The sequence below is a fragment of the Moschus berezovskii genome, chromosome 21 (assembly GCF_049115385.1).
Source record: "Moschus berezovskii isolate FMDL1 chromosome 21, NW_MosBer_1.0, whole genome shotgun sequence".
Taxonomy (NCBI): Eukaryota; Metazoa; Chordata; class Mammalia; order Artiodactyla; family Moschidae; genus Moschus; species Moschus berezovskii.
The window spans coordinates 22,204,407-22,229,062 of record NC_142480.1 but is presented as its reverse complement, the minus strand read 5'-3'; the positions used below and the strand labels follow the sequence as shown (position 1 = coordinate 22,229,062).

General features: G+C 40.8%; 1 protein-coding gene across 1 annotated transcript in view; it reads left to right on the top strand.

The window, feature by feature from the left end:
* The window catches only part of TTC6 (tetratricopeptide repeat domain 6), a 221,746-nt gene that overhangs the window by 24,376 nt on the left and 172,714 nt on the right, over positions 1-24,656 (top strand). Inside the window, 3 exon segments of the mRNA XM_088829482.1 lie at positions 4,677-5,390; positions 5,392-5,496; positions 5,499-5,639. Of these exon segments, the coding sequence (XP_088685608.1) occupies positions 4,692-5,390; positions 5,392-5,496; positions 5,499-5,639 (945 nt within the window). The 5' untranslated portion in view covers positions 4,677-4,691.

Here is a 24,656-nt window from a genome sequence, read left to right as displayed (position 1 = left end):
AGGAAGAAATGCAGATGGTGTCAGGATGAGCATATTACCACCTGTGCAAACAATAAACAGCCACAGTACTATGAGGGAGGTTATACAGAATTTTTTAAATAAGGAAACTTCCTTAATGGCTTTAGAAGTCATTTCTAATGTTCATATTCTATGGCTTGGAAAAGAGGCAACAGATTACTATTTTCATTTTTTAATAAGAAATCTTGTTACTGATAGGATTAAATTGTCCAAGGTATAGTCAGTGGTGGAACTGGGTGGAGAAAGAAAGCCTACTGATTCCGAAATGACAGCTCTGTCATATAGCAGGGTCTTGGATTTGAGAACCAGCAGTGACAATTTTAGTGATTAAAAGCAATATGGCTATATCTAGAGGCTAAATAGGATGTTTTCTTCATTAACCCATTCAGTTCAGTTCAGTTGCTAAGTTGTGTCTGACTCTTTGTGACCCCATGGACTGCAGCATGCCAGGGAACCCTGTCCATCACCAACTCCTGGAGCTTGCTCAAATTCATGTCCATCATGTTGGTGATGCCATCCAACCCATCCAATCATCTCATCCTCTGTAGTCCCCTTAATGTGGGGAGGGCCATTTTATAACCTCTGTTCACATGATCTAAGCAGCATTTTTGCGTGACTTAGGGGAATAAAACAGGAAAAGGGGGAAAATTTAAAAATAGAATAAGCTTAATGGCTTCTTCACTTATCATTTCTTTAACCAGTTTAATATACTGTGGGGGGATATGCACTAACCTTTGGTAGAGAGGGGGCCTATTTTGTAACCAAAAGAAAGTGGAAAATATTTCTGGAACATTTTCACTTTCTTTCAACCTCTTAAATGACTCAAAAGAAATATGGAATAATAAAATAAAAACTTGAAGGCTGCCAACTCAGGTCTCACAATAATTTTTCTCCCCAAAACAAAAATTACTGCTATTCATATTAATAGTTGTACCCCACTACAGAAAGAAAATTTCTGGCTCAGTCAAAAATGCATATCTGTTACCTCCACCTCAAATCCTAGAATCAAGGGAAGCAGTCAAATTATAAACTTTTAGAAATGAGTTTCATTGTGTTTATGTCTGACCCCTAAATGAGATTCATCCTTAGAGGCACATGTGTACCTATGGCCAATTCATGTTGATGTGTGGCAAAACCATCACAATATTGTAAAGTAATTCAGTTCAGTTCAGTTCAGTCACTCAGTCATGTCCAACTCTTTGCGATCCCATGAACGGCAGGATGCCAGGCCTCCCTGTCTATCACCAACTCCTGGAGTCCACTCAAACCTATGTCCATTGAGTCAGTGATGCCATCTAACCATTGTCCCCTTCTCCTCCTGCCTTCAATCTTTCCCAATATCAGGGTCTTTTCAAATGAGTCAGCTCTTCGCATTAGGTGGCCAAAATATTGGAGTTTTAGCTTCAACATCAGTCCTTCCAATGAACACCCAGGACTGATTTCCTTTAGGATGGACTGGTTGGACCTCCTTGCTGTCCAAGGGACTCTCAAGAGTCTTCTCCAACACCACAGTTCAAAAGCATCAATTCTTTGGTGCTCAACTTTCTTTATAGTCCAACTCTCACATCCACACATGACTACTGGAAAAACCATAGCTTTGACTAGACGGGCCTTTGTTGGTAAAGTAACGTCTCTTCTTTCTAATATGCTGTCTAGGTTGGTCATAGCTTTTCTTCCAAGGAGCCAAGTGTCTTTTAATTTCATGGCTACAGTCACTATCTGCAGTGATTTTGGAGCCCCCCAAAGTAAAGTCTCTCACCATTTCCATTGTTTCCCCATCTATTTGCCATGAAGTGATGGGACCAGATGCCATGATCTTAGTTTTCTGAATGTTGAGTTTTAAGCCAAACTTTTCACTCTCCTCTTTCACTTTCATCAAGAGGCTCTTAATTCTTCTTTGCTTTCTGCCATAAGGGTGGTGTCATCTGCGTATCTGAGGTTATCAATATTCATTCTCCCGCCAATCTTGATTCCAGCTTGTGCTTCATCCAGCCCGGCATTTCACATGTGTACTCTGCATACCAGTTACATAAGCAAGGTGACAATATACAGCCTTGGCATACTCTCATATAGCCCAGACTGCATGATAAATGAAGAAATCTAATTGTAAATAGCCCTTTTATGAGCTGATATAAAAGAAACAACCAAGAAATGTGGATACTTGGTAAGCAAAGAAATGCAAAGTAACATAAGAAAATGTTTCTTTCCATATTTGTCTTAAGTCCATTGTGAAAAATGAAAAAAGTGAAAGTGCTAGTCATGTCAGACTTTTTGGGACCAGGTGGGCTATACCCAGCCAGGCTCCTCTTCATGGAGTTCTCCAGGCAAGACTACTGGAATGGTAGTAGTTTCCTTCTCCAGGGGGTCTTCCTAGTCCAGGTCTGCTACGTTGCAGGTGGATTCCTCAGTCTGACCCATCAGGGAAGCCCATTATATTTTGGCATAAAATGAGATAAACCCCCTCACCACCCCCCCACAGTCAACCAGTTGTCTCAGCACAATCTATTGAATGATTCTTCTGTTATCATCAGTTTAATGCTGCCATTATAATATTACCCATATCATTTTTAATTTTGCTCACTCAGTCTACATATTGATTCTCTCAGCAGTGTTATTCTTACATCCATATGAGTTTTTTAAGTATCTTGTTGGACATTTCTCTTTCCAAAATTCTGGCCAATCTATCCTGTTTATTACTTCAAATAAATCCAGAATTAGTTTTCAAATTTCAAAATATCATGTTTTGACTTTGTTTATGATGGGATTAAACCAGTACAGTATTTTGGGAAGATCTGATAAAATGAAAATATTTGGTCTTCTTACCAAGGAATATTAACTGCCTACTTAGTGGAGTCTTTCCTTTATGTCCTTCAGTTAAAATTAAAACATTTCATTCATGCAGTTTCAGCACATTCCTTATGTTTATTCCTAGACATCTACTCCTTCAAATAAATTATACATGGAATTTTGCCATCATGCTTTTGGTATAAAGGAAGATTTTTTTTTTTTTTTGTATAAATGTTAAAAATTTAAATACCTTGCAGACCTCAATTATAATTCTAAATAGTTCTTTAGTGCTTAGATTTTCTATGTAAATAATCACATTTGCAAGTAATGATGGTATTCCTGAGGTATTTTTGCTTTATTATTTTATTTTCAAAGAACCTTGGCCTTGGGTTTTCTAAGAAATCAATTAGTTTCTTTAGTTTATTATTTTCTGCTTTTATTTCATTGTTTTACTCTTTCTTGACACTCTCCTCTCCTTGGCTTCTATGGAAACTTCTCATTTTCCCAGCTCTGTGATTGCTCCCACTCTTCCCACCTCGCGACTGTGAGAGTTCCAAAGAATGTCATCAGCCCTTCTCTATTTGTATTTCTTGTTATCCTGGCTTTCGGTAATGATCTCAGAGCTCTCAAGATCTGAAAATTCACCTGTAATCATAGATGGCTGGTTCTGCTGAATAGCATACTTTTATTTTTTTTTTTTTTTTATTTTTAGCATACTTTTATTTTTAATTGTGATAATATACCTGACATAAAATTTACCATCTTAATCCATTTTTAAGTGTAAAGTTCAGTGAATAGCAACAGCTTCATTACACACTTGGTTTATGACCCAGACTTTATCAAAAAGATTCAAAGTTGCTATTTTATTTATTCCCAGTCATTGGCCAGATCCTACCAGTTTTACCTTATAGTGTTTTCACTCTGCTCTGTTACCAAACCAAGGCCTTAGGCCTTACCTACTCTTACTTGCCCTCTCTCCCTTTCGCCTTTCTCCCACCCCAAGTCCTAGATCCTATCAAGCCACTTTTCTGTTAAATGTTTTTTAATAGTTTCCAATAGACCACAGAAAAAGTACAAACACCTGGCATTCAAGGCCTCCTGATCTCACTGCAGCCTAGCCTCTTTCCCTTCCTATACCTGCTCTGTTTCCTGTCAAAGGTAGAGGCAAGTGGGCTGGGTAGGAAATGGAGAAGAGACACCATCGACCAGCTGGAGAAGGGAAAGGGAAATTGTTGTCCTGCCACAAGAGTAGGGGTTGGCCCTTGCATTGCCAGAGCCTTCATTCCCCCACCCCAGAGAAACTGCAAATCTGCATTTTTATATGAAAATCTCTCAATTTAAAATTGTTGGCTATGAATTAACATTTCTGAAAAGCTCAGAGAATTTGAAAAGCAGGCTTGCAAGTAGGATCCAGGCTACTACTGACCTCTGATCTCTCTTCTTGGCAGGATTACTTTAGGTTTACTATGCCTATTTTGGAGTGTGGTCCCTCTTGCCTAGGGAAATGGGACACTACAGTATAGTCGAGAGAAATACTAAAATACACTCATTACAAGTTTCAGAAAATCTTCATGGTAAAAATTTACTAATTTAAAAGTTTTTCATTGTTACTGTGAAAAACAGGCCAGTAGTTTAAAATGATATATTAAAAATGATAAAAGATCATTTTAGTAGTATCATTATGATTTAGTAGTAAATCATTTAAATAGTAGATTTAAAATGATATAAACGAATGCTGCCCCACTGGTGCCTCAGTTAAGCACAGTGAACGTTCTACCATGAGAAGCTTTCTTGAACTGGAATTTTATTTATCAATAGAAGTTTTCATGTATGTGTGTATATATATATATAAATTTATTGTTATTTCACAGGCCAAATCAGTCAAGATGTCCACGATTTCAAAGCACTTTGGACTGAAATACAAAGAAGAATCGTACATGTTTAAAGAGCTGGAGAAGGTTCGCAAGGAGACCAAAAAGGAATTTCTCCGAATCAAGGAGAAGTTGGCCGCCAAGCCAGCTGTGGATGAAGTCCCCGTCTTTGGCCTTCGGGTCCCCAGCCCGGCCCGGCCTGCGGCGAAAGGGAGCGCTTCCCGCGTCGGATCCCCAAAACCAGCAGGCTCCCCTCGGGTTAAAGGTCGTGCGCACCCAGCTGCGACCCTCCCGCAACCGGCGCCCCGAGGCGCCCCGCGGCCCCCGGGCCCGAGGGAGGTGGCCGCTCCCGGGAAGGGCCGGCCCTTCCGCCCCCAGGACTTCTACTTGCGGAGCTCCGCGTTCCTCCGGCACCGTCCCCAGAAGCCGCCGGTCATCGCGCCCAGGGCCGGCACGTCCAGACGCGTGGTCCTGCTGCCGCCGCGCGCACCCACGGGGAAGGCCCGGGCGCACCGGGGCTCCAGGAGCCCCCCGCCGGCGGACTCCAAGCCCGTGCTCCACCCGGCCCGGGGGCGCGTGGCGAGCCTGCAGCCGGCTCAGCTCGCCGAGCTTGGCCAGGCCAGAGAGAGGCTACGCGACTCCCTTTCCAGCGACGAGGGAGACGCGGAGGCGGCCGGCCGGCGGAGGAGAGTGAGGATTAACACCCGCTTCCTGCCCCGAGGACTCGGGGGGCGAGATTCGGGAAGCCCCCGGGGCCGCTTCCAAAACCGACCGCGAGAGCACCCCGCCGAGCGACTCCCGGGAGGTCACCCCGCAGGCCCCCCGCAGCCAGTGCGTGCGATCCCCAAGTCCATCGAGGAGATCATCGCCTCGCAGCAGTCCGAGGCCCAGCTGGCCTCCGACCAGACCATCAAAGAGCTCATCCAGAGCGTCCTTGGGCAGAACTACGACATTAAAATGGAAGTAGGTGATCCAGAACGGGGGTCATATTTCTTCTGGATAAATTTCATTTCAGGATTCAGACATAAAATCGTGCATATCGTGTGTTCTAAGCTAGACAAAGCTCGAAAAGCTAGCCAAAGTGCTTGGGTGTTAATCAGGCTCTTTGAATTTTCCATCGAGGGAGTATATCCTTTTAAAAAAGTGAAAATAATGGAGAGGATATTTCAGAAACTGGTACAAAGAACATTAGTAATAATACATCACTGGTAACCTTTCCTTTCTAAAGGAGATCAATCCTGGGTGTTCATTGGAAGGACTGATGCTAAAGCTGAAACTGCAATACCCTTTTGGGCCCCCTTTATGAGACGAGTTGACTCACTGGAAAAGACTCTGATGCTGGGAGGGGTTGGGGGCGGGAGGAGAAGGGGACGACCGGGGAATGAGATGGCTGGATGGCATCACCGACTCTGTGGACATGAGTTTGAGTGAACTCCGGGAGTTGGTGATGGACAGGGAGGCCTGGCGTGCTGTGATTCATGGGGTCGTGGAGAGTTGGACACGACTGAGCAACTGAACTGAACTGACTGAACCTTTCCTTTCAAAGTCTTTGTGATTCTTTAGTATTGATTTGTTTTATATGAAAGACTTGGTCTTCGGTACAGTTTATTAAGTGAATCTGTACCTTAAGAAGATCACTATATTACTAATAAGTTGTATTTGTAAGAGTTTTGGTCCATTTTCAGTGAAAATCATTCTCTTAAAATATGTTTAAAAGTTTTTACTTTCTAGGTCTTCTCAGTTATATGGACTATAAGTGATTATTTGTCCCAAGGACAAGCCCATCAGGTGGATACCCGTAAGAGCCCTGTTTTACATAAGAGGCTTCCTAGCTTTAGTGAGTTTAAAAGAATTGCCTCCCAGTTCAGCAAAGGCAGAAAAGAGCTGGGTGTCCACCCCAGCCAGTCATACGCCAGAGAAGAGGCTGGAATCATGCCAGGACTGCCTGTTTGTTGATTGTGATGTGTCCCCAGCAGGGAGCAAAGCTAGATAGGGTCCTAGTTCATTATACTGACTTAGTTCTAAACAGGGACATTCAAAGTAGAAATAATGATAGGGGAGTCTGAGTCCCATACACAGAGAGAGAGGGAGAGAGGGAAGGAGGAAAGGAAAGAGGTTTTTTTTTTTTTTGAGAATGGTAATGAGAATGACACTTAGGAGGGAAGAAGATTCTGTTACTCTTCTTGGCTGCAGCGCCAAACCTCTTGTTAGTACACAGAATACTACTGCCACATTATGCCTTTAAAATAGTTTCAGCCCAGAATATACTCTTGGCTGTGATTTAAGGAATGTGATCCTAAAGCCCATTACGGAAACAAAAACGTGTAAGGACAAGAGTCCCCTGTGTCGTCTTTGACCTAATGTTGGTAGGCGGAATGGGACAAATGTTTTCAAGTAAGATCCACACCTCCTTACGGTTACTGAACAGGACCAGCCTGACTGTTCAGGCTGTTTCAAAATGAGTACTTCTAATTAAGTTTTCTGTGGATCTAAGAGAAAAAAGGAATCAGGGATACACGCATTGGAGAGCCCAAACGGAGAGAACAAAGGCCTCATTGCCCACCCCTGTGAGAAGAAACTCTGTAACATAGTCAAGGCGTGTGACATGAAGAGGGGCCTATATTGGAAGCCGGCTCAGAGGTCCTATATAGTTGGGGAAAGTTGCACTTTTAGAGCAAGGGCTCATAAAGAAAATGCATTTTGAAGGGTTCAAATAGAATATAATAAAGGGAGAGTATCAATGCTGATCGGCCCTGGGACAGTGAATTCTGTTCTTTCTGGTATTACATTTCTCTTGTGTATCCTTTTCTGGTGCTTCAGTTACCAGAATTGCTTTATGTAAGAGAGTGGTTTGGAGGATTAGGGTCAGAAGCCAGAGTCACTAGCTAACCCCACATTGTAAGACTTAGTTGTTCAGTTGCTAAGTCATGTCCGACTCTTTGTGACCGCATGGATTGCAGCACTCCAGGCTTCCCTGTCTTCACCAGAGCTTGCTCAAACTCATATCCATTGATTTGGTGATGCCATCCAATCATCTAATTCTCTGTGCCCCCTTCTCCTCCTGCCCTCACTCTTTCCCACCATCAGGGTCTTTTCCAGTGAGTTGGCTCTTCGCATCATGTGGCCAAAATATTGGCGCTTCAGGTTCAGCATCAGTCCTTCCAATGATTCAGGGTTGGTTTCCTTTAGGATGGACTGGTTTGATCTCCTTTTCTGTTCAAGGGACTCTCAAGACTTGGCCAGTTCCAAATGCCTTAGTCCCATCCCTGCCTTCCATTGTATTGATTTTTTGTATAGTTAGTTTTTGTTCTTGCTTTTAAACTTTTGCCTCTGTGCCCCATCTCCCTTCCCCCCAACAAATCCAGAAGATGGAACTTTGCATTATTTTGGTCTCAGAAGTTTTATTAGGGTGAGAAGAGAACAGTGGGGGAAATTTGTTGAAATTTTTGTGACTCGGGGAGGTGAGGGATAGCAATGAAAATGCAAGTAAAAGTGGTGTCTAAATTATGATTCTAAAAATCCTTAAGATTATAATAAGGCCACTTGTTTTAAACATTTAGAGTTTATATAAACAACGTTCTCTCCATAATAAGCAAGGGATATGGTTCTTCACTTTAGACGTCTTAATTTGGAGCCAATCCCTTGAGGGAAAGTCAAAGGATAAAACAGTCTTGGCAAGGTGTGCTGTCTCTGTTTAGAGCTCGGGGAGGGCCCTTCCAGACCTAGCATTCAGAGTTCCACAAACAATTACATAGGCCAGAAGGTGCTCAGAATACCTGAAGATTAAACTCAGTTGTCAAATGTAGGTCAAACATCTAAACCAAGGTTTCTCAACCTTGGCACTTAACTTTTTGGTTTGAATAATTCTTCATTGTGGGTGGCTGTCCTGTAATTGTAGGATGTTTAGAATTATCCTTGGCCTCTACCCAGTAGATGCCAGTAGTATGATCCTCTCATCATCCTCCCTACCACCAAGTCATAACAATTGAAATATCTGTGCTGCTGCTAAGTTGCTTCAGTCGTGTCCGACTCTGTGCGACCCCATAGACGGCAGCCCACCAGGCTCCCTCGTCCCTGGGATTCTCCAGGCAAGAACACTGGAGTGGATTGCCATTTCCTTCTCCAGTGCGTGAAAGTAAAAAGTGAAAGTGAAGTTGCTCAGTCGAGTCTGACCCTTAGCGACCCCTCCTCATGGACTGCAGCCTACCAGGCTCCTCCGTCCATGGAAGTTTCCAGGCAAGAGTACTGGAGTGGGGTGCCATTGCCTTCTCTAGATGTTGCCAAATGAGACCAGGGGGAGAAGGGCATAATCACCAGCCCGCCCCCCTGATCCTCCCAACCAGCTGAAAACTGGTGGCTTGAACAGTGAGCATACACCATGGCAGGAGGGATAGAAATGTTATAAGGTTCTATGTTTGTTTTACTGAGGAATTCAATATTATCACTCACAAAATACATTCTAATTATATGAGACTGAATAAAGTTTAGAGACTTCCTTCCAGATGTTAATTGAGAATGAAGGAATCAACCCATCCTTGCTTCTGTCATGTGTATTGTTTTTGGCCATATAGCTCAAAAGAAGAAATGGCTTAAAATGACCCAGGTAAGAGGGAATTCATGTCCCCAGGTCTTTATAAACAAATAACTCGCAAGCAAATATTTTATCATAAAACTTATGCCTGCTTTAACTTTAGGGAAGATGAAATAGACATACTTCTCCCTCTTCTTCCTGCTAAGTAAAACTAGGTACAAACCCAAGATGTTATTTATAAATCAAACAGGAGAAGACTCCAAAAGATAGAAAGAAGCAGACTGGCTGGGGGCTTTGGGATCCAAGGGATCATGTAGTGATAAGTTCTTAGGTTTTCTTTTTGTCTCAGATCTATTGCACCAGAGCTAGAGAGACTGGCAACCTAAGAATGTGCCAATGGGTACAGACAGAAAAAGCCCCAGCAAAAGCCTGCTCTCTTTAGCTAAGGATCAAGAAAGGAGCAGCCTAGCAAGACAAAACTTTTAGACAATAACTGTGCTACTCTAGTCAAGCACCACAGAAAAACCCTTACGACCCAGTCCTCTCCTCTGCCAGCCAGGACTGGGGAGGGAGCTGAACTTCCACTCTTGAATGACTGTAACAGGTTACCTCGGTTTCTTCCCTAATGACATAGTGTCAGTGGAGAGCCAAGACTTTCAACACTATCTAACAGTAAAGAGGCTACCCTCCCTTCCTCCCTGTAGTGTCACTGGACACCATACAAGCTTTTCCCAGTTTCCGGGACTTTGATGACAGGAAGGTTAGATCTTCTGTTGTAGTCCCACAAGTGCCTAAAGGCTCTATTATTCCCCTAGTTTACTGTCTCTGTTACTCAGATTGATAAAATCATATTGTTTCATCTTCATGATCACTGATTCTTTCCACTGTCTCCCATACATACAGTATTTGAGGCATCTGTACAGTTCTATTTCAATTACTGTAATTTTCAGTTCTAATATTTTTTTTTGGCTCTTCTTTATATGTTCTGTTTCTTTACTAAGACTCTATTTCTCTGCTAAGACACTCTTTTTCTCGTTGTTCCAAGTATGCTCATTATTATTGCTTATTGGAGTTTTGTTTTATATTTAGACTTGAAAGAAAAACAAGATGATACCAACATTGAGATGACCGAGATGTTAGAATTCTCTGATAAAGATTTTAAAGTGGTCCTATACATCACTCTGATTGTAAAACAACAGTACCAGTAGATGGAAATAAGTTATGATATATAATGTAATATCTGGAGCAATGACCAAAAAAGCTATACAAAGAGATTCACTCAAAAACCACTATATATAAATCAACATAGAATTATGAAATTTTAAGTAACTCATCGGAAGGCAGGTTAAAAAGTAAACAGAAGCAAAAAACAGAGAACAAAAAGAAAAGATAAAGTAGCAACTTCAAACTCAAATGTATCAGTAACTACACTAAATGTAAGTGGTCTAAATGTAGTGATTAAAAGCAGAGATTGGCAAGCGGATTCCGTATAAAACCCAGTATTTTTTTTTTTGTACGAGAAATGTACTTCTGGTATGATGATATAGGCAGGTTTAAAGTAAAGCATGAAAAAATATCAGGCACAAATTATTCAAATGAAAGAAGAGTGGTTATATTAATTTCAGATAAAGTAAACTTCAGTACAAAGAAAATTATGAGAGACACAGTTGGCATTTTAACATGATGAAAGGGTTAATCCATCAAGTCAAAGGAATCCTAAATGTGTGTTAAACAACAGAGCTGAAAAAACATGTGAAGTAAAAACCAAAAGGAGAAATTGATGAATCTACAATCATAGTTGGAGATGTCAGCACCCTTCTTTCAACAATTAGTAGAAAACCCTAGACAGAAATTCCCCAAGAATGCAGATAAACTCAACACTACTATCAAACATTAGAAACTAGTCTACATTTATAAAACACTGCACTCAGTGGTAGCAGAATACACATTCTTGTCACTGCCCATGGGACCTATACTAAGACCATCTCTGGTTCATAAAAGTGAACTTTAATGAATTTAAAAGAATTGACACATGGAATGTGTTCTCTGATTATAATGGAATCAAACTAGAAATTAATAACAGACTGATAATAAAATCTCCAAACACTTGGAAACTTAAACAATATCTAAGTAATCCATGGATCAGTGGGGAAATCTCAGAGAAATTTTAAAAACTGAACTGAATTAAAAGTACAAAATTTAGGGGACATAGGTAAAGCAGTAGTGCCTTTATCCTAGAGAATGAAAAATCACTTACATTCAAATAGGAAACTGAGATGAATGTTCTTAGACGCTTTTATTACTTAATAACCCTAAACTAGAAATAATTCAGATGTCCTTTAAGGACATATTACTCAGCAATAAAAAGAAATAAAGTACTGGTATCTACAACAACTTGGATGAATCTCCAGAAAATTATGCCAAGGCAAATCCAGTCTCTAAATGTTATATACTGTATAATTACATTTTATACAGCATTCTTAAAATGACTAAATTATAGGAATGGAGATGAGATTTGTGGCTGTCAGGGGTTGAGGACAGGCTTGAAGTAGGGGAGGGTGAGAGGGAAGTATGTGTAGCTTTAGAAAGGCAACTTGAGAAATCTTTCTGGTGATGGAGATGTTTTGTATCTTGACTGAATCGGTGTCAGTATCCTGCCTGTGATTTTATAATAGTTTTGCATGATACTCTCATTGGGAAAACCCGATAAAGGGTACAGGGGATATCTCTGTATTATTTATTATAAGTGAATATCTGTGTGTATGGTGTGTGTGTGTGTTAATCGCTCAGTCATGTCTGACTCTTTGCAACCCCATGCACTGTAGCCTGCCAGGCTCCTGTGTCCATGAAATTTTCTAGGCAAGAATACTGGACTGGGTTCCCATTTCCTATTCCAGGGGGAATCTTCCTGACCCAGGGATCGAACCCAGGTCTCCTGCATTGTAGGCAGATTGTCTACCATCTGAGCCACCATGGAAGCCCCCAAAGTGAATATGAACCTATAATTATTTTAAAACAGAAACTTCAATTAAAATTTTATCTGATTGTTTATAAAAGTTTATCCTTCTTTTTACAAGTTGTAAGGAGGAATAAAGGAAACAATAATTTCTCTTTTAAGCCTCTCTTAACTCATCAACAGTAACCAATACTTGTTTATCCTTCTTTTGCTGTTCAGTCACTCAGTTGTTTGCCTTTTTGTGACCCCATGGACTGCCGCATGCCAGGCTTCCCTGTCCTTCACCGTCTCAGGAGCTTGCTCAAACTCATGTCCATTGAGTCAGTGATGCCGGCCAGTCATCTCATCCTCTGTCGTCCCCTTCTCCTCCTGGCTTCAATCTTTCCCAGCATCAGGTTCTTTTCTAATGAGTCGGCTCTTCAAATCAGGTGGCCAAAGTGTTGGAGCTTCAGTTTCAGCCTCAGTCCTTCTAATGAATATTCAGGATTGATTTCCTTTAGGATGGACTGGTTGGATCTCCTTGCTGTCCAGGGGACTCTCAAAAGTCTTCTCCAATACCACAGTTCAAAAACATCAATTCTTTGGCTCTCAGCCTTATTTATGGTCTCACATCCATACATGACAACTGGAAAAACCATAGCTTTGACTAGACGGACCTTTATTGGCAAAGTCATGTCTCTGCTTTTTGATACGCTGTTTAGGTTTGTCATAGCTTTTCTTCCAAGGAGCAAGCGTCTTTTAATTTCATGGCTACAGTCACCATCTACGGGGATTTTGGAGCCCAGAAAATAAAGTCTGTCATTATTTCCATTGTTTCCCCATCTTTTGCCATGAAGTGATGGGACCGGATGCCATCATCTTCATTTTTTGAATGTTGAGTCAGCTTTTTCACTCTCCTCTTTCACCTTCATCAAGAGGCTCTTAATTCTTCTTCACTTTCTGCCATAAGGGTGCTGTTGTCTGCATATCTGAGGTTATTGATATTTCTCCCGGCAATCTTGATTCCAGCTTGTGCTTCATCCAGCCCAGCATTTCACATGATGTGCTCTGCATAAAAATTAAATAAGCAGGGTAACAATATACAGCCTTGACATACTCCTTCCCCAATTTTGAATCAGTCCATTGTTCTGTGTCCAGTTCTAACTGTTGCTTCTTGACCTGCCTACAGATTTCACAGGAGGCAGGTAAGGTGGTCTGATCTCTTTACGAATTTTCCACAGTGTGTTGTAATCCACACAAAGGCTTTAGCGTGTCAATGAAGCAGAAGTAGGTTTATCCTTCTACATTTATCTTAATTCTTTAGTATAAATATTTATACTAAATAAATTCTTTGATATAAATGTGTACACATACATACATATGTAGGTTTTTTTTTAAGTAAAAATAAGAACCTATGATACACATTATTCTGCAACTTACTTTTTGACACATATCAATGGACATGTATACTTTTTAATTTTTTTTTAAACTGCTGCATATTATTCCATAGTATTTAAACATTTCTTGGCTCTTTGCTCTTCAAGTTTTATTTTTCCCTATCCTAGGAACAAAGTTTTGCTCACTGGAGTTATAAATCAAAGGACCTACCAGGATCTGGGCAAAGAAAAGCCATCTATTGTTTGACTGTCACCGGTACAATTGGGAGGGACTAGTTTGGGCAAATCTTTTCCCTTCAGAGTGACAGACGCGTTTATTATACTTTTCTCTTTATATTCGCTTTGTGCATTACTTTATTGTTCTCACAGACGTAACAGCTTAAACTAGTACCAATGATGTAATGATTAAGAAGTTTCTTGATTTACAGTTTTTTTTTTTCCTGTGAAGTTTTAAAATCTCTCAGATATCATTTGGATGCCTTCAATAAATGCAAAATGTTCATGTGTTTAATTTCAGTTCATTTTAAAAGATGGAAAATAATATTTTTATTTGTTCTTGAGAAAAAATTCTTATTCCTTTAGCTGGTTTGATTGTAATAATGATTTTGAACCAAGCTAGAAGTTGTTCCTTTAAAATAAATGTCTTCTTTGTTGGATACAAATGTGTTTTATTTTCCATGAGCATTTTAAGACTGAAATACAGAGTTACTTGAAAAATGAAATGTTAATTTATTGTAGAATTCAGATGTACTTTTCTTCTGATTCTTAGTACAGCTACTGCCCAGCAATGATTTTTTTTTCTTTTGCCTGTTTGTGTAATAGTCTTGTAATTTAGACTATAAAGGACAAATACATTTGAATGTATTGAGAGTAATTCATTTTCACATATGCCACAGTTTTGAGTGCATATGCGATAAAGTGAAGAATTTTTAAATGTTAGTGAAATAATTGATTTTTTCTGGCTAATTCAGGTACAATTATTTGGATATTTAGGACAAAGGCTTTCCCCCTCTGTGGATTGTTGTTTCAATACATAGCTCAGTTTTAACTTTAATTTCCTAAAGTAGACCTTTTTAATGGTTTTACATTTTAAGGGCTACTCTAAGCCCTTAGAATCTCTTTAAGTGGGTGGTGAGGCGCAGCTGATAAATAGCATATTTAAAATCCAGCACTAATCACTACCTTAATATTGTGAAGTTCAAATACATTTTAAGGGTAATTTTTGTGATATCAAGTCATTGTTTTTATGTTCTATATAAAATGAGAGGAAAGAGTTCATGCAGTTTAAAGAAGCTTAAAAAAACTAAAGTTGCTATTAAGGCTTAGAATAACATGGCTACCTTGAGAGCAACCGAACCAACTGAATGTCTCAGGTTACTTACTGTACACAGTAAGTGGTTTATTTTTTATTACTTTATTTTTATTACTATAGTATTGGGTTGTGAGTTAAGTCAGTCATTCTGTAGCTGTAAACAGCCTGAAGCTAGGCAGTTGTATTATTTAGAATGCCTGTTTTAACACATAATAGGTAAACATGGCTTTCAAGGATGGGTAGATAAACAGTTTTGATAGTAAAATCAAAATCTTGAGAACCAGTGAACCACAGTCGTGCATCTTTCATCCCAAATGGAAGTAATTCAGTAGACGAGGCAGTGCACTGTCCAGTTGTGCTATGTATGTCATTTTGGGGAGAATATTATTTTACAAGTACCTGGTTTCTTTAGTCCACTGTAAAGTACACTGCATTTTAGTCTTACTGTAACACAGAAGGATGGCTTGACAGAATCAGTCATATTTACTATCTTTATGAATTTTTATGAGCACAGTAAGACTAAAGGTTAAAATCTGTTGCATTGAAACTAAAAATAACACATCCTCATTTAATAAATTTTATATATTTGTCTTAACATTTTTTAAAAATATTTATTTCTTTGGCTGTGCTGGGTCTTAGTTGTGGCATGTGGGATTCTCAGTTGCGGAATTCAGTCTTTAGTTGTGGCACGTGGGATCTAGTTCCCTGACTAGGCATCGAACCTGGGTCCCCTGCATTGGAAACACAGAGTCTTAGTCACTGGACCACCAGAGAAGTCCCTGTGTTCCTGTATGGAAAAGAACTTCTAGAGTTCTGTGATAAATTTTTTCATAAAGTTTCCTTACCCTCATTTTTCATTACAGTAGTGTCTGGAGCTGAAAGGTAACCTAATTAACTTTGTATTATAGATAACAAAACCAGTGAGACCCAGTGAGAGATAGTGACTTTTATAAGGCCATACAGTCAATTAGCATTGTTGGGATCCGAACCAATTTAGGTCTCTTGACAGCTGAACCAGAATTGTTCTTATTCTCCCTACATGATGCTGATGGCACTTCCTTTCCCTCTTTGGCCCCGTCTTCTCCCCTCCCCCACCAACTGTCTTGAGACCTAGACCCCAAGACAAGTGTCCAAAATTACTTCTCAACTCGATTTTTCACCTCTCAGATCTCTACATTAGTGAGAGGTCCATCATGCTCTCCTGTCCTGGATGGCCACCTGTAGCCTCTTGCTGGTGACTTCTAAGCCCAGCACACTTAGACCTGGGAAGGTCAGCAAGAAGCAAGGATTGGCTGCTCATCGAGTGGTGTGGTGGTGGTGGAGATGGTGTGTGGGGGCTGGGACTTGGGCTGAGACTTGTCATAAAGTGAAGGAATACAAGTGGGGTGAATTACAAGTAGTGATGACATTAGCAGTGGAGTATACGATCACTAACCAGTTACATGCAGTCAAGGAACACTGATCCTGCCAACTTAGGTTGCTGTTAATATGAGTAAAAGATGAAATGACCATCATCTGCCGTCTCTCATGGCAGAATAGTCTGACCCACTTCTACTTCATCTTCTTAGCTTTATTTTATATGAAAATCTTTTCAGTTCAGTTCAGCTCAGTCGCTCAGTCGTGTCTGACTCTTTGCGACCCCATGAATCTCAGCACGCCAGGCCTGCCTGTCCATCACCAACTCCCAGAGTTCACTCAAACTCATGTCCATTGAGTCGGTGATGCCGTCCAACCATCTCATCCTCCATCATCCCCTTCTCCTCCCGCCCCCAATCCCACCCAGCATCAGGGTCTTTTCCAATGAGTCAACTCTTCGCATGAGGTGGCCAAAGTATCGGAGTTTCAGCTTTAGCATCAGTTGTTCTCAAAGTGAGGCAATGCCTGCACGTATTTTTCTTCCTAGCCCAGTGGTGTAGGTTATGAGTCCCCATCCATTTGGGGAAGAAGAGCTACTTAAAAAGCAATTAATTAATTTATGTTTGGCTGCACTTGGGTCTTTGTTGCTGTGCACAGGCTTTCTCTAGTAGCGGAGAGCAGGGGCTACTCTTCATTGTGGCACTTGGGCTTCTTACTGCAGTGGCTTTTCCTGTTGTGGAGCGTGGGCTCTAGAGCTCGGGCTTCAGTAGTCGTGGCACAGGGGCTGGGCTTATTTGCGTTGGAGCATGTGGGATCTTCTTGGATCAGGGATCCAACCCATGTGGCTTGCATTGGCAGGTGGACTGTCAACCATTGGACCACCAGGGAAGCCCAAGGAGAGCAACTTTTGACATACTTGAAATCTTCTTACCTGTGATGGATTGGGGTCTTGTTGAGACTCCTTGACTTGAGAGAATGGAGGGTGTCGGTGGCCTTACCAAGAATTCCCAAAAACCAGGAGGAAGAGTCAGCACTTTGGATGTTATCTAAATGAGACTGCAGGATTGCCATGATTGCATGGTTCACTGTTAATTGGCATTCTGTTCATCAGATTGGACCAATCTTGATAATGAATAAAATCCCCACCACCCTCTACCCTTTCCTACCTTTTAAATTGGTAGTCTATCTTCTTTTTAGATTTCACAGATAATATAGTAAATAAAATTCCTGTCCTTTGCATGACTTACTACAAATTTATTAGGCACACAGGAGAAGATTATAATAAAGCCAGACCTCATCATTTCAGTCAGATTTCCCCTCAAGAACATCTCTGGTATCAAGCTCTTCATCTCTTAATCATTGGAAATAGGGTTTTGAAGAATTGAAAGACTGAGACAGCTGAGACACTTTTCATTGTTCTGATTTCATTATGCTGTTGAGACCTGCCTAGATATAGTCTTTGACAATCAATTATTACTCTGGAAAGTGATTATTAAACAGTTCACTGAATTATAGCTTTTTATGCATGACTCTGTTCTCTTGCTCTTTAGGGTTAAGTGAAAAAGCTTATTGAATATCCATTTACAATAGAATCTTTGAAAATGCTAAATGGAATGCATAATTCATATAGGTTGTCACTAGTACAATGCCAAATTAGTTTAGCCAAATATCAAGTAACAGGAAATAGGAGTAAGTGGCAGTCCTAATAGAACTAGCTAGGGCAGCTTATGGGTGCAGATAATCAGAAAACCCAAAATAATAGTGACTTAGACGAGATGGAAGTTTATTTCTGTCTTGTAAAAGTCAAATCAAAGGTCATGTTGAACTGATACGGTGTTTTGCAGTCAGGAATCCTATCATCTTACTGTTTCACTGACTAACCCTCATTGCCATGGTCATCTCAAGGTCAACAGTGGCTGCTGTGGCCACCATATCTATATTCCAGCCAACAGGAAGGCTTTAAGCAAGTAAAGTGTGCACCTGAAATTGCCCACCACTTTTGCTTATGTTTCACTAGCCAGAACTTAACTCCATGACTACATTTACCTACAAATGACAATGAAAATGAAGTCGATATTCTGAGCAGACTGTGTGGCAAGGTTCACATTCTGTTACTCTGAAGGGGGATAGAGGAGATGTTGGATCGGTTTCTGTTATTGTTCCTATGGGTAATGCACTGTCTATGGAGGCTTTTGTGGCTGAAAGAGTTTTTCCCTCTTCCAGCAAAGGTTTATTAAGTACCTGCAACACTTAGTGGCTCAGTAAGTAAAGAATCCATCTGCCACTGCAGGAGATGCAGATTTGATCCCTAGATTGGAAAGATCTGCTAGAGCAGGGAATGGCAACCCACTCCAGTATTCTTGCCTGGAGAATCTCATGGACAGAGAAGCCTGGCGGGCTACAGTCCATGGGATCACAAAGATTAGGACGTGACTGAGCACAGCACGTCATTTGTAGGTTAAGTGTTGAAAGATTTTATATGTGACACAAATTTTAGCTTTTAGGTAAACTAACGGAACTAGCAGTCAGTGGAAACCGATGGAGAAAGGCCTGGAATTTCAGTTTGGCAGCCTAGACCCTTGACTTGTAATTTATTTGTTACTTAAGATTCTTGGTGCCTCACTTTTCTCATCTGTGCAGTAAAGTTAATAATGCTTACGTTACAGTACTGTGAGAGTAAAATGATCTTAAATAAAACAGCACATGTTAAATATACTGCAGTTTTTAAAAGCTTTTAGTATGTATTTCCATATTGCTGTGAAGTCACTTCACTCGTGTCTGACTCTGACCCCATAGACGGCAGCCCACCAGGCTCCCCTGTCTCTGGGATTCTCCAGGCAAGAACACTGGAGTGGGTTGCCATTTCCTTCCCCAATGCATGAAAGTGAAAAGCAAAAGTGAAGTCGCTCAGTTGTGTCCGACCCTTAGTGATCCCATGGGAGGGGGTACCCCCCTACCAGGCTCTTCCGTTCATGGGATTTTCCAGGCAGGAGTACTGGAGTTGGGTGCCATTGCCTTCTCCCATTACCTTCTGGTAAAATTGAACCACCTACATTCCCACAAATAGAGAGTACCAGTCAGTTTCTCTCCATCCTCACCAGCATTGTGTGTTCCTGTGCTTTGAATCTTTGCTGATTTGAAAGGTCAGTGGCTTTCCAATACTTCTCAGTTCTGGAAACCCTTCTTCAAATGAAATATTCAGTGCATGTTCAGGATCTCAAATATTTAATAGCATGGCAGCAGTGTGTCAGTTGGGAATGAAGGAACTGGAACCTACCTGCACAGGATTCAGGCTCCTACCAGCACATTCTTTGGCCTTTTAGATATTCACCTCTCCGTTCAGTTTTATTGGTTACCTGTGATATTATATCAGGCACCACAGCAGAAACTGGGAAACAGCAGTGAACTGAAGTCCCTGCTTTCGTGGGCCACTCTGTTCTAGAGACACGAGACAGGGAGTAAACAAATCAGTAATGTTTCATGTGGCAGTGAGTGATGTGAAGAATAAATACTTCAGGATAAGAGAAAGCATGATGGAATGGAGAGATGTTTAAACTGGATGGTCAGAGAAGGACTGTTAGAGAATGTGGAATTTGAGCAGAGATCTGAAGGAAGTAATGAGCAGCCCATACACTTCATGTGTGGGAATATCATTCCAGGCAAAGGGAGGAAACATTGTGAACCTCCAAGGCAGGAATGTTCCTGTGGTGTTTGAGGAACAACAAAGTGGGGGGCTTTGTGTGGGGGTTATGATAGGAGAACACGAGCAGACTTAACATTCCCTTCTTTTTTGTTTGTTTTTCTTGGTTGTGCCACGAGGTGTGCAGGACCTTAGCTCCTGGACCAGTGATCGAACCCATGTCTCGTCTCCTACAGTGAAAGTACAGAGCCTTAACCACTGAACCTTCAGGGAAGCTCCAGCACTCCCTTCTTATTGCATGTACTTTGCATATAATTTACCCCCTTTTACTGGCCTGAAATAAAATTAATAGATAATTATCATTTACCTACTAAGTGATCTTGAAAATCAATATAATGTACTATTTTTAATGTAAAGAAAAAAATGAGTGAATAATTAAATTAAAAATAATGACACTGGAAGACATAATAAAGTTGTTTGTTGCTTGTATCTACTGATAATGAATGTGCTCTGAGTAGGACTGTATGGGCCATACTATATAACAATGACCAGAAAATGAGCACAGGTGGCACTGGAATACATGTCAAGATGACTAATAGCAGACTAGACTTATGTGTGTTATGATAAGAGAAGATGGGAAGCAACTTTGAGTGAAGTTAGGATGTGTGCTATGACCAATGAGAGACTCTTGAAAATGAGCTCAGCCTCTTTGTAAGTATACTGTCAAAATAAATCTCTCTTGAGATATAGGACAAAGTGACAGGTATCACACTGCCCCCCGCATATTTCCCAACATGAACTTTTAGCAGATATCAGGACACGTTCAGAGTCTGAAACCTAAAAATAACTTGCAAGCCATGTCTTTTGATAGATCATGAGACTACAGGATGAACTGGGAAAAAAAAAGTAATACAGGAAGACATGGAGAAATAGACCATTGTGAACTGTTTGACGGTAAAATAAAAACCAAACCAGGCCATTCAAACAAAGAAAAAAAAAACTTTGACATGTAATTTTTATGACAAATTTATTACCCTTTGCTTAAAGTATTTAAAATTATATAAATTCTTAATGATATACAGTTAATCCCTTTATTAAATGTTTATTATTCCTGTGTTTTACATGTCTTTGCTAAATTAATTGTTTGGTTCTAAGTTTATAAAATGAACTTCATAATCATCTTGTGCAACTGCTAACAATGCAGAATGAAACAGGTGTTTTGTTCTGTTAACACAGACAGAATAACCTGTCAGCAGAGTTGTCTTTGGTTGACCTGATATTCTGAAGTGGTAAGGAATTCTTGTTGAAGTTCCCAGGAAAATAAGGTACAATCTTTCTTTGATTTACAAAGTAGTTGGATTCGTGGAAAATACAGTGTGGGTTAAATAAGGGGGATATTTTGAATTTTTATATATAAAATGGAGAAACCTTTATGCAGAGACCTGTATGCAGGTCAAGAAGCAACACTTAGAACTGGACATGGAAAAACGGACTGGTTCAAAATTGGGTAAGGAATACATCAAAGTGTATATTGTCATCCTGCTTATTTAACTTCTATGCAGAGTACATCATGTGAAATGCCACGTTGGATGAAGCTCAAGCTAAAATCAAGACCGCCAGGAGAAATATCAATAACCTCAGATATGCAAATGACACCACCCTTATGGCAGAAAGTTCCTCTTCACTAAGAGGAACTAAAGAGCCTCTTGATGAAGGTGAAAGAGGAGAGTGAAAAATTTGGCTTAAAATTCAACATTCAAAAAACACAAAGATCATGGCATCTGGTCCCATCACTTCATGGCAAATAGATGGGGAAACAATGGAAATGGTGAGATACTTTATTTTCTTTGGCTCCAAAATCACTGCAGATGGTAACTGTAGCCACAAAATTAAAAGACGCTTGCTCCTTGGAAGAAAAACTGTGACAAACCTAGATAGCATATTAAAAAGCAGAGACATGACTTTGCTGACAAAGGTCTGTCTAGTCAAAGCTGTGGTTTTTCCAGTAGTCATGTATGAATGTAAGAGTTGGACCATAAATAAGGCTAAGTGCTGAAGACTTAATGCTTTCAAACTGTGGTGTTGGAGAAGACTCTTCTGAGTCCCTTGGACAGCAAGGCGATCAAATGATCAAACCAGTCCATCATAAAGGAGATCAGTCCTGGGTGTTCATTGAAAGGATTGATGTTGAAGCTGAAACTCCAATACTTTGGCCACCTGATGTGAAGAGCCGACTCATTGGAGAAGACCCTGATGCTGGGAAAGATTGAGGGCAGGAGGAAAGGGGGGACAGCAGAGGATGAGATGGTTGGATGGCATCACTGACTCTATGGACATGACTTTGAGCAAACTCTGGGAGATAGTGAAGGACAGGGAAGCCTGGCATGCTGCAGTCCCTGGTCTTGCAAAGAACTGGATATAACTGAGCTGCTGCTGCTGCTGCTGCTAAGTCACTTCAGTCGTGTCCGACTCTGTGTGACCCCATAGACGGAAGCCCTACTGAACAACAATACAGGATGCAGAACCTTTTTGTTTTGTAGGGCTGTCCTATGAACTGTAGGCTGTCTGGTCCATCCCCTAGTCCTTCCTTGCCCAGTAAATGCCAGTAGCACTTTCCCATTGTAAAAACCAAAGATGCTGCTCCCATTCTCAGGCAGTTTATAAATGTTCCCTGGGGAGCAGTATCATCCCTAATGAGAATCACTGATGTGCAGATAACTGTAGGCTTTTAAGAACTTTGAATTTCACTTGGCGTGACAGAGGCAGATGTTGGGGGGTTTTGAGCAGAAGCATAGGGTAGCAAAGAGTTGGACACAACTGAAGTGACTTAGCACGTCATGTCATGGCATGACATGATCTGACCTTATTCTAAAATGATCAACTGACTACTGGGTGGACAGTAGTTTACAGGGGAAGCAGTGGTGGAGAAAAGATGACCAGTTAGGTGCCTCTTGCAGTAATCCACGTGAGAGATGGTGGTGACTTCATCCAACTGTGATTGTAGTGGTGGAAAGGAGGCGAGAAGTGGTCTGACTTTCCATGCATTCTGAAGGTCCCTTATGGATTTGAGAGTGTGGAGAGAGAAGAGCAGAAGATGACTCATGGTCTTTTGATGGGTGACGTTAACTGGAAAAATAAAGTTTTCATTTTCTGAGATGGTGAAGACCAAAGGTGAGTTAGCTTGTGGGGTTGATCTAAGTTAGAGGCGCCTAATATAATTCCAAATGGAGATGTGGAGTAGGTGATTACTTACAGGTTTAGAGGTCAGGAGGCAGGTTAAGGCTAGAAAGATTGGGACTCATCAGGGTCCAGATTCAATATGAATTTATTAAACTGGAAGAGATGACCAAAGGGAAAGGTGTAGTTGGAAAGGAGAAGAAGTCTCAGGACTGAGAGCTCGGGGTCACCATTGTTTACAGGCTGAGACAAGGTAGAATGAACAAGAGAAACAGAAGAGCCAGGTGTGGGAGAAAGAACCAGGAGAAGGTGTATGGCATTGGTCCCCTACCTTTTTAGCACCAGAAACCTGTTTTGTGGAAGACAGTTTTTCCATAGACTGAGGGGCTGGAAGATGGTTTTGGGATGATTCAAGGGCGTTACATTTATTGTGCACTTTATTTCTATTTTGTGGCAATATGAAGATATTCTGCCTTGACTTTGGGGTCAGGGTTCATGCCTCTGTGAGAATCTAATGGCACTGCTGACCTGAGAGGGGGCGGAGCTCAGGTGGTGATTTGAGCAGTGGGGAGCGGCTGCAAAGCTCTGCTCCATTGCCCCTTGTTCATCTCCTGCTGTGTGGTCCGGTTCCTATCAGAAACCCTTGGTGTATGGGGTCTTGAAAACCAAGTGAAGGAAATATGTCCAGAAGGATGCGATAACTGTGCCATAGATGTGCGAAGGATGCGATAACAGCAGTCCTTCTGCTGTTGCTGCTGCTAAGTTGTTTCAGTCGTGTCCGACTCTGTGCGACCCCATAGACGGCAGCCCACCAGACTCCTCTGTCTCTGGGATTCTCCAGGCAAGAATACTGGAGTGGGTTGCCATTTCTTTCTCTTCAGTCGTGTCCGACTCTGTGCGACCCTATGGACAGCAGCCTACCAGGCTTCTCTGTCCACAGGATTCTCTAGGCAAGAATACTGGAGTGGGTTGCCATTTCTTTCTTCAATGTCAAATCCTACTGGGTCAAATTAGATGTGCACTGTAAGGATTAATAATAACATTTTAACTATATCATATAGCTACACACAGACACATAACTGTACCTACCTTATAGATCTTACTGTTCTTGTGAGATTTTTTTCCATTCACATTTTCAAATTGTTTATTACCATGTTGGTCTAACATGTTGATCATATATCCCAAATATCTCCGAACTCTCTTATTTGTTCAACAGTTTGCCTATAGAATTTCTTGTTTAATAAAATCTGTGTTGAATAAAAGTAGTGATAATAAGCATCCCTATTTTATTTCTGACTTTAAAATAAAGACTTGGTTCTTAGTTTCACTACTTAGTATAAGGTTTACCATAGCTTTTCGGTAGGTACTTTTTATGTTCTCTTCCTTTATCAGCTTGTCAAAACTTTTTGTCACTAATGAGTGCTGACTTTTGTTGAGTTCTTTTTTTGCTTCTTTAATGTTGAGGTCCATCTAGTCAAAGCTATGGTTTTTCCAGTGGTCATGATGGATGTGAGAGTTGGACTGTGAAGAAGGCTGATCGCTGAAGAATTGATGCTTTTGAACTGTGGTGTTGGAGAAGACTCTTGAGAGTCCCTTGGACTGCATGGAGATCCAGCCAGTCCATTCTAAAGG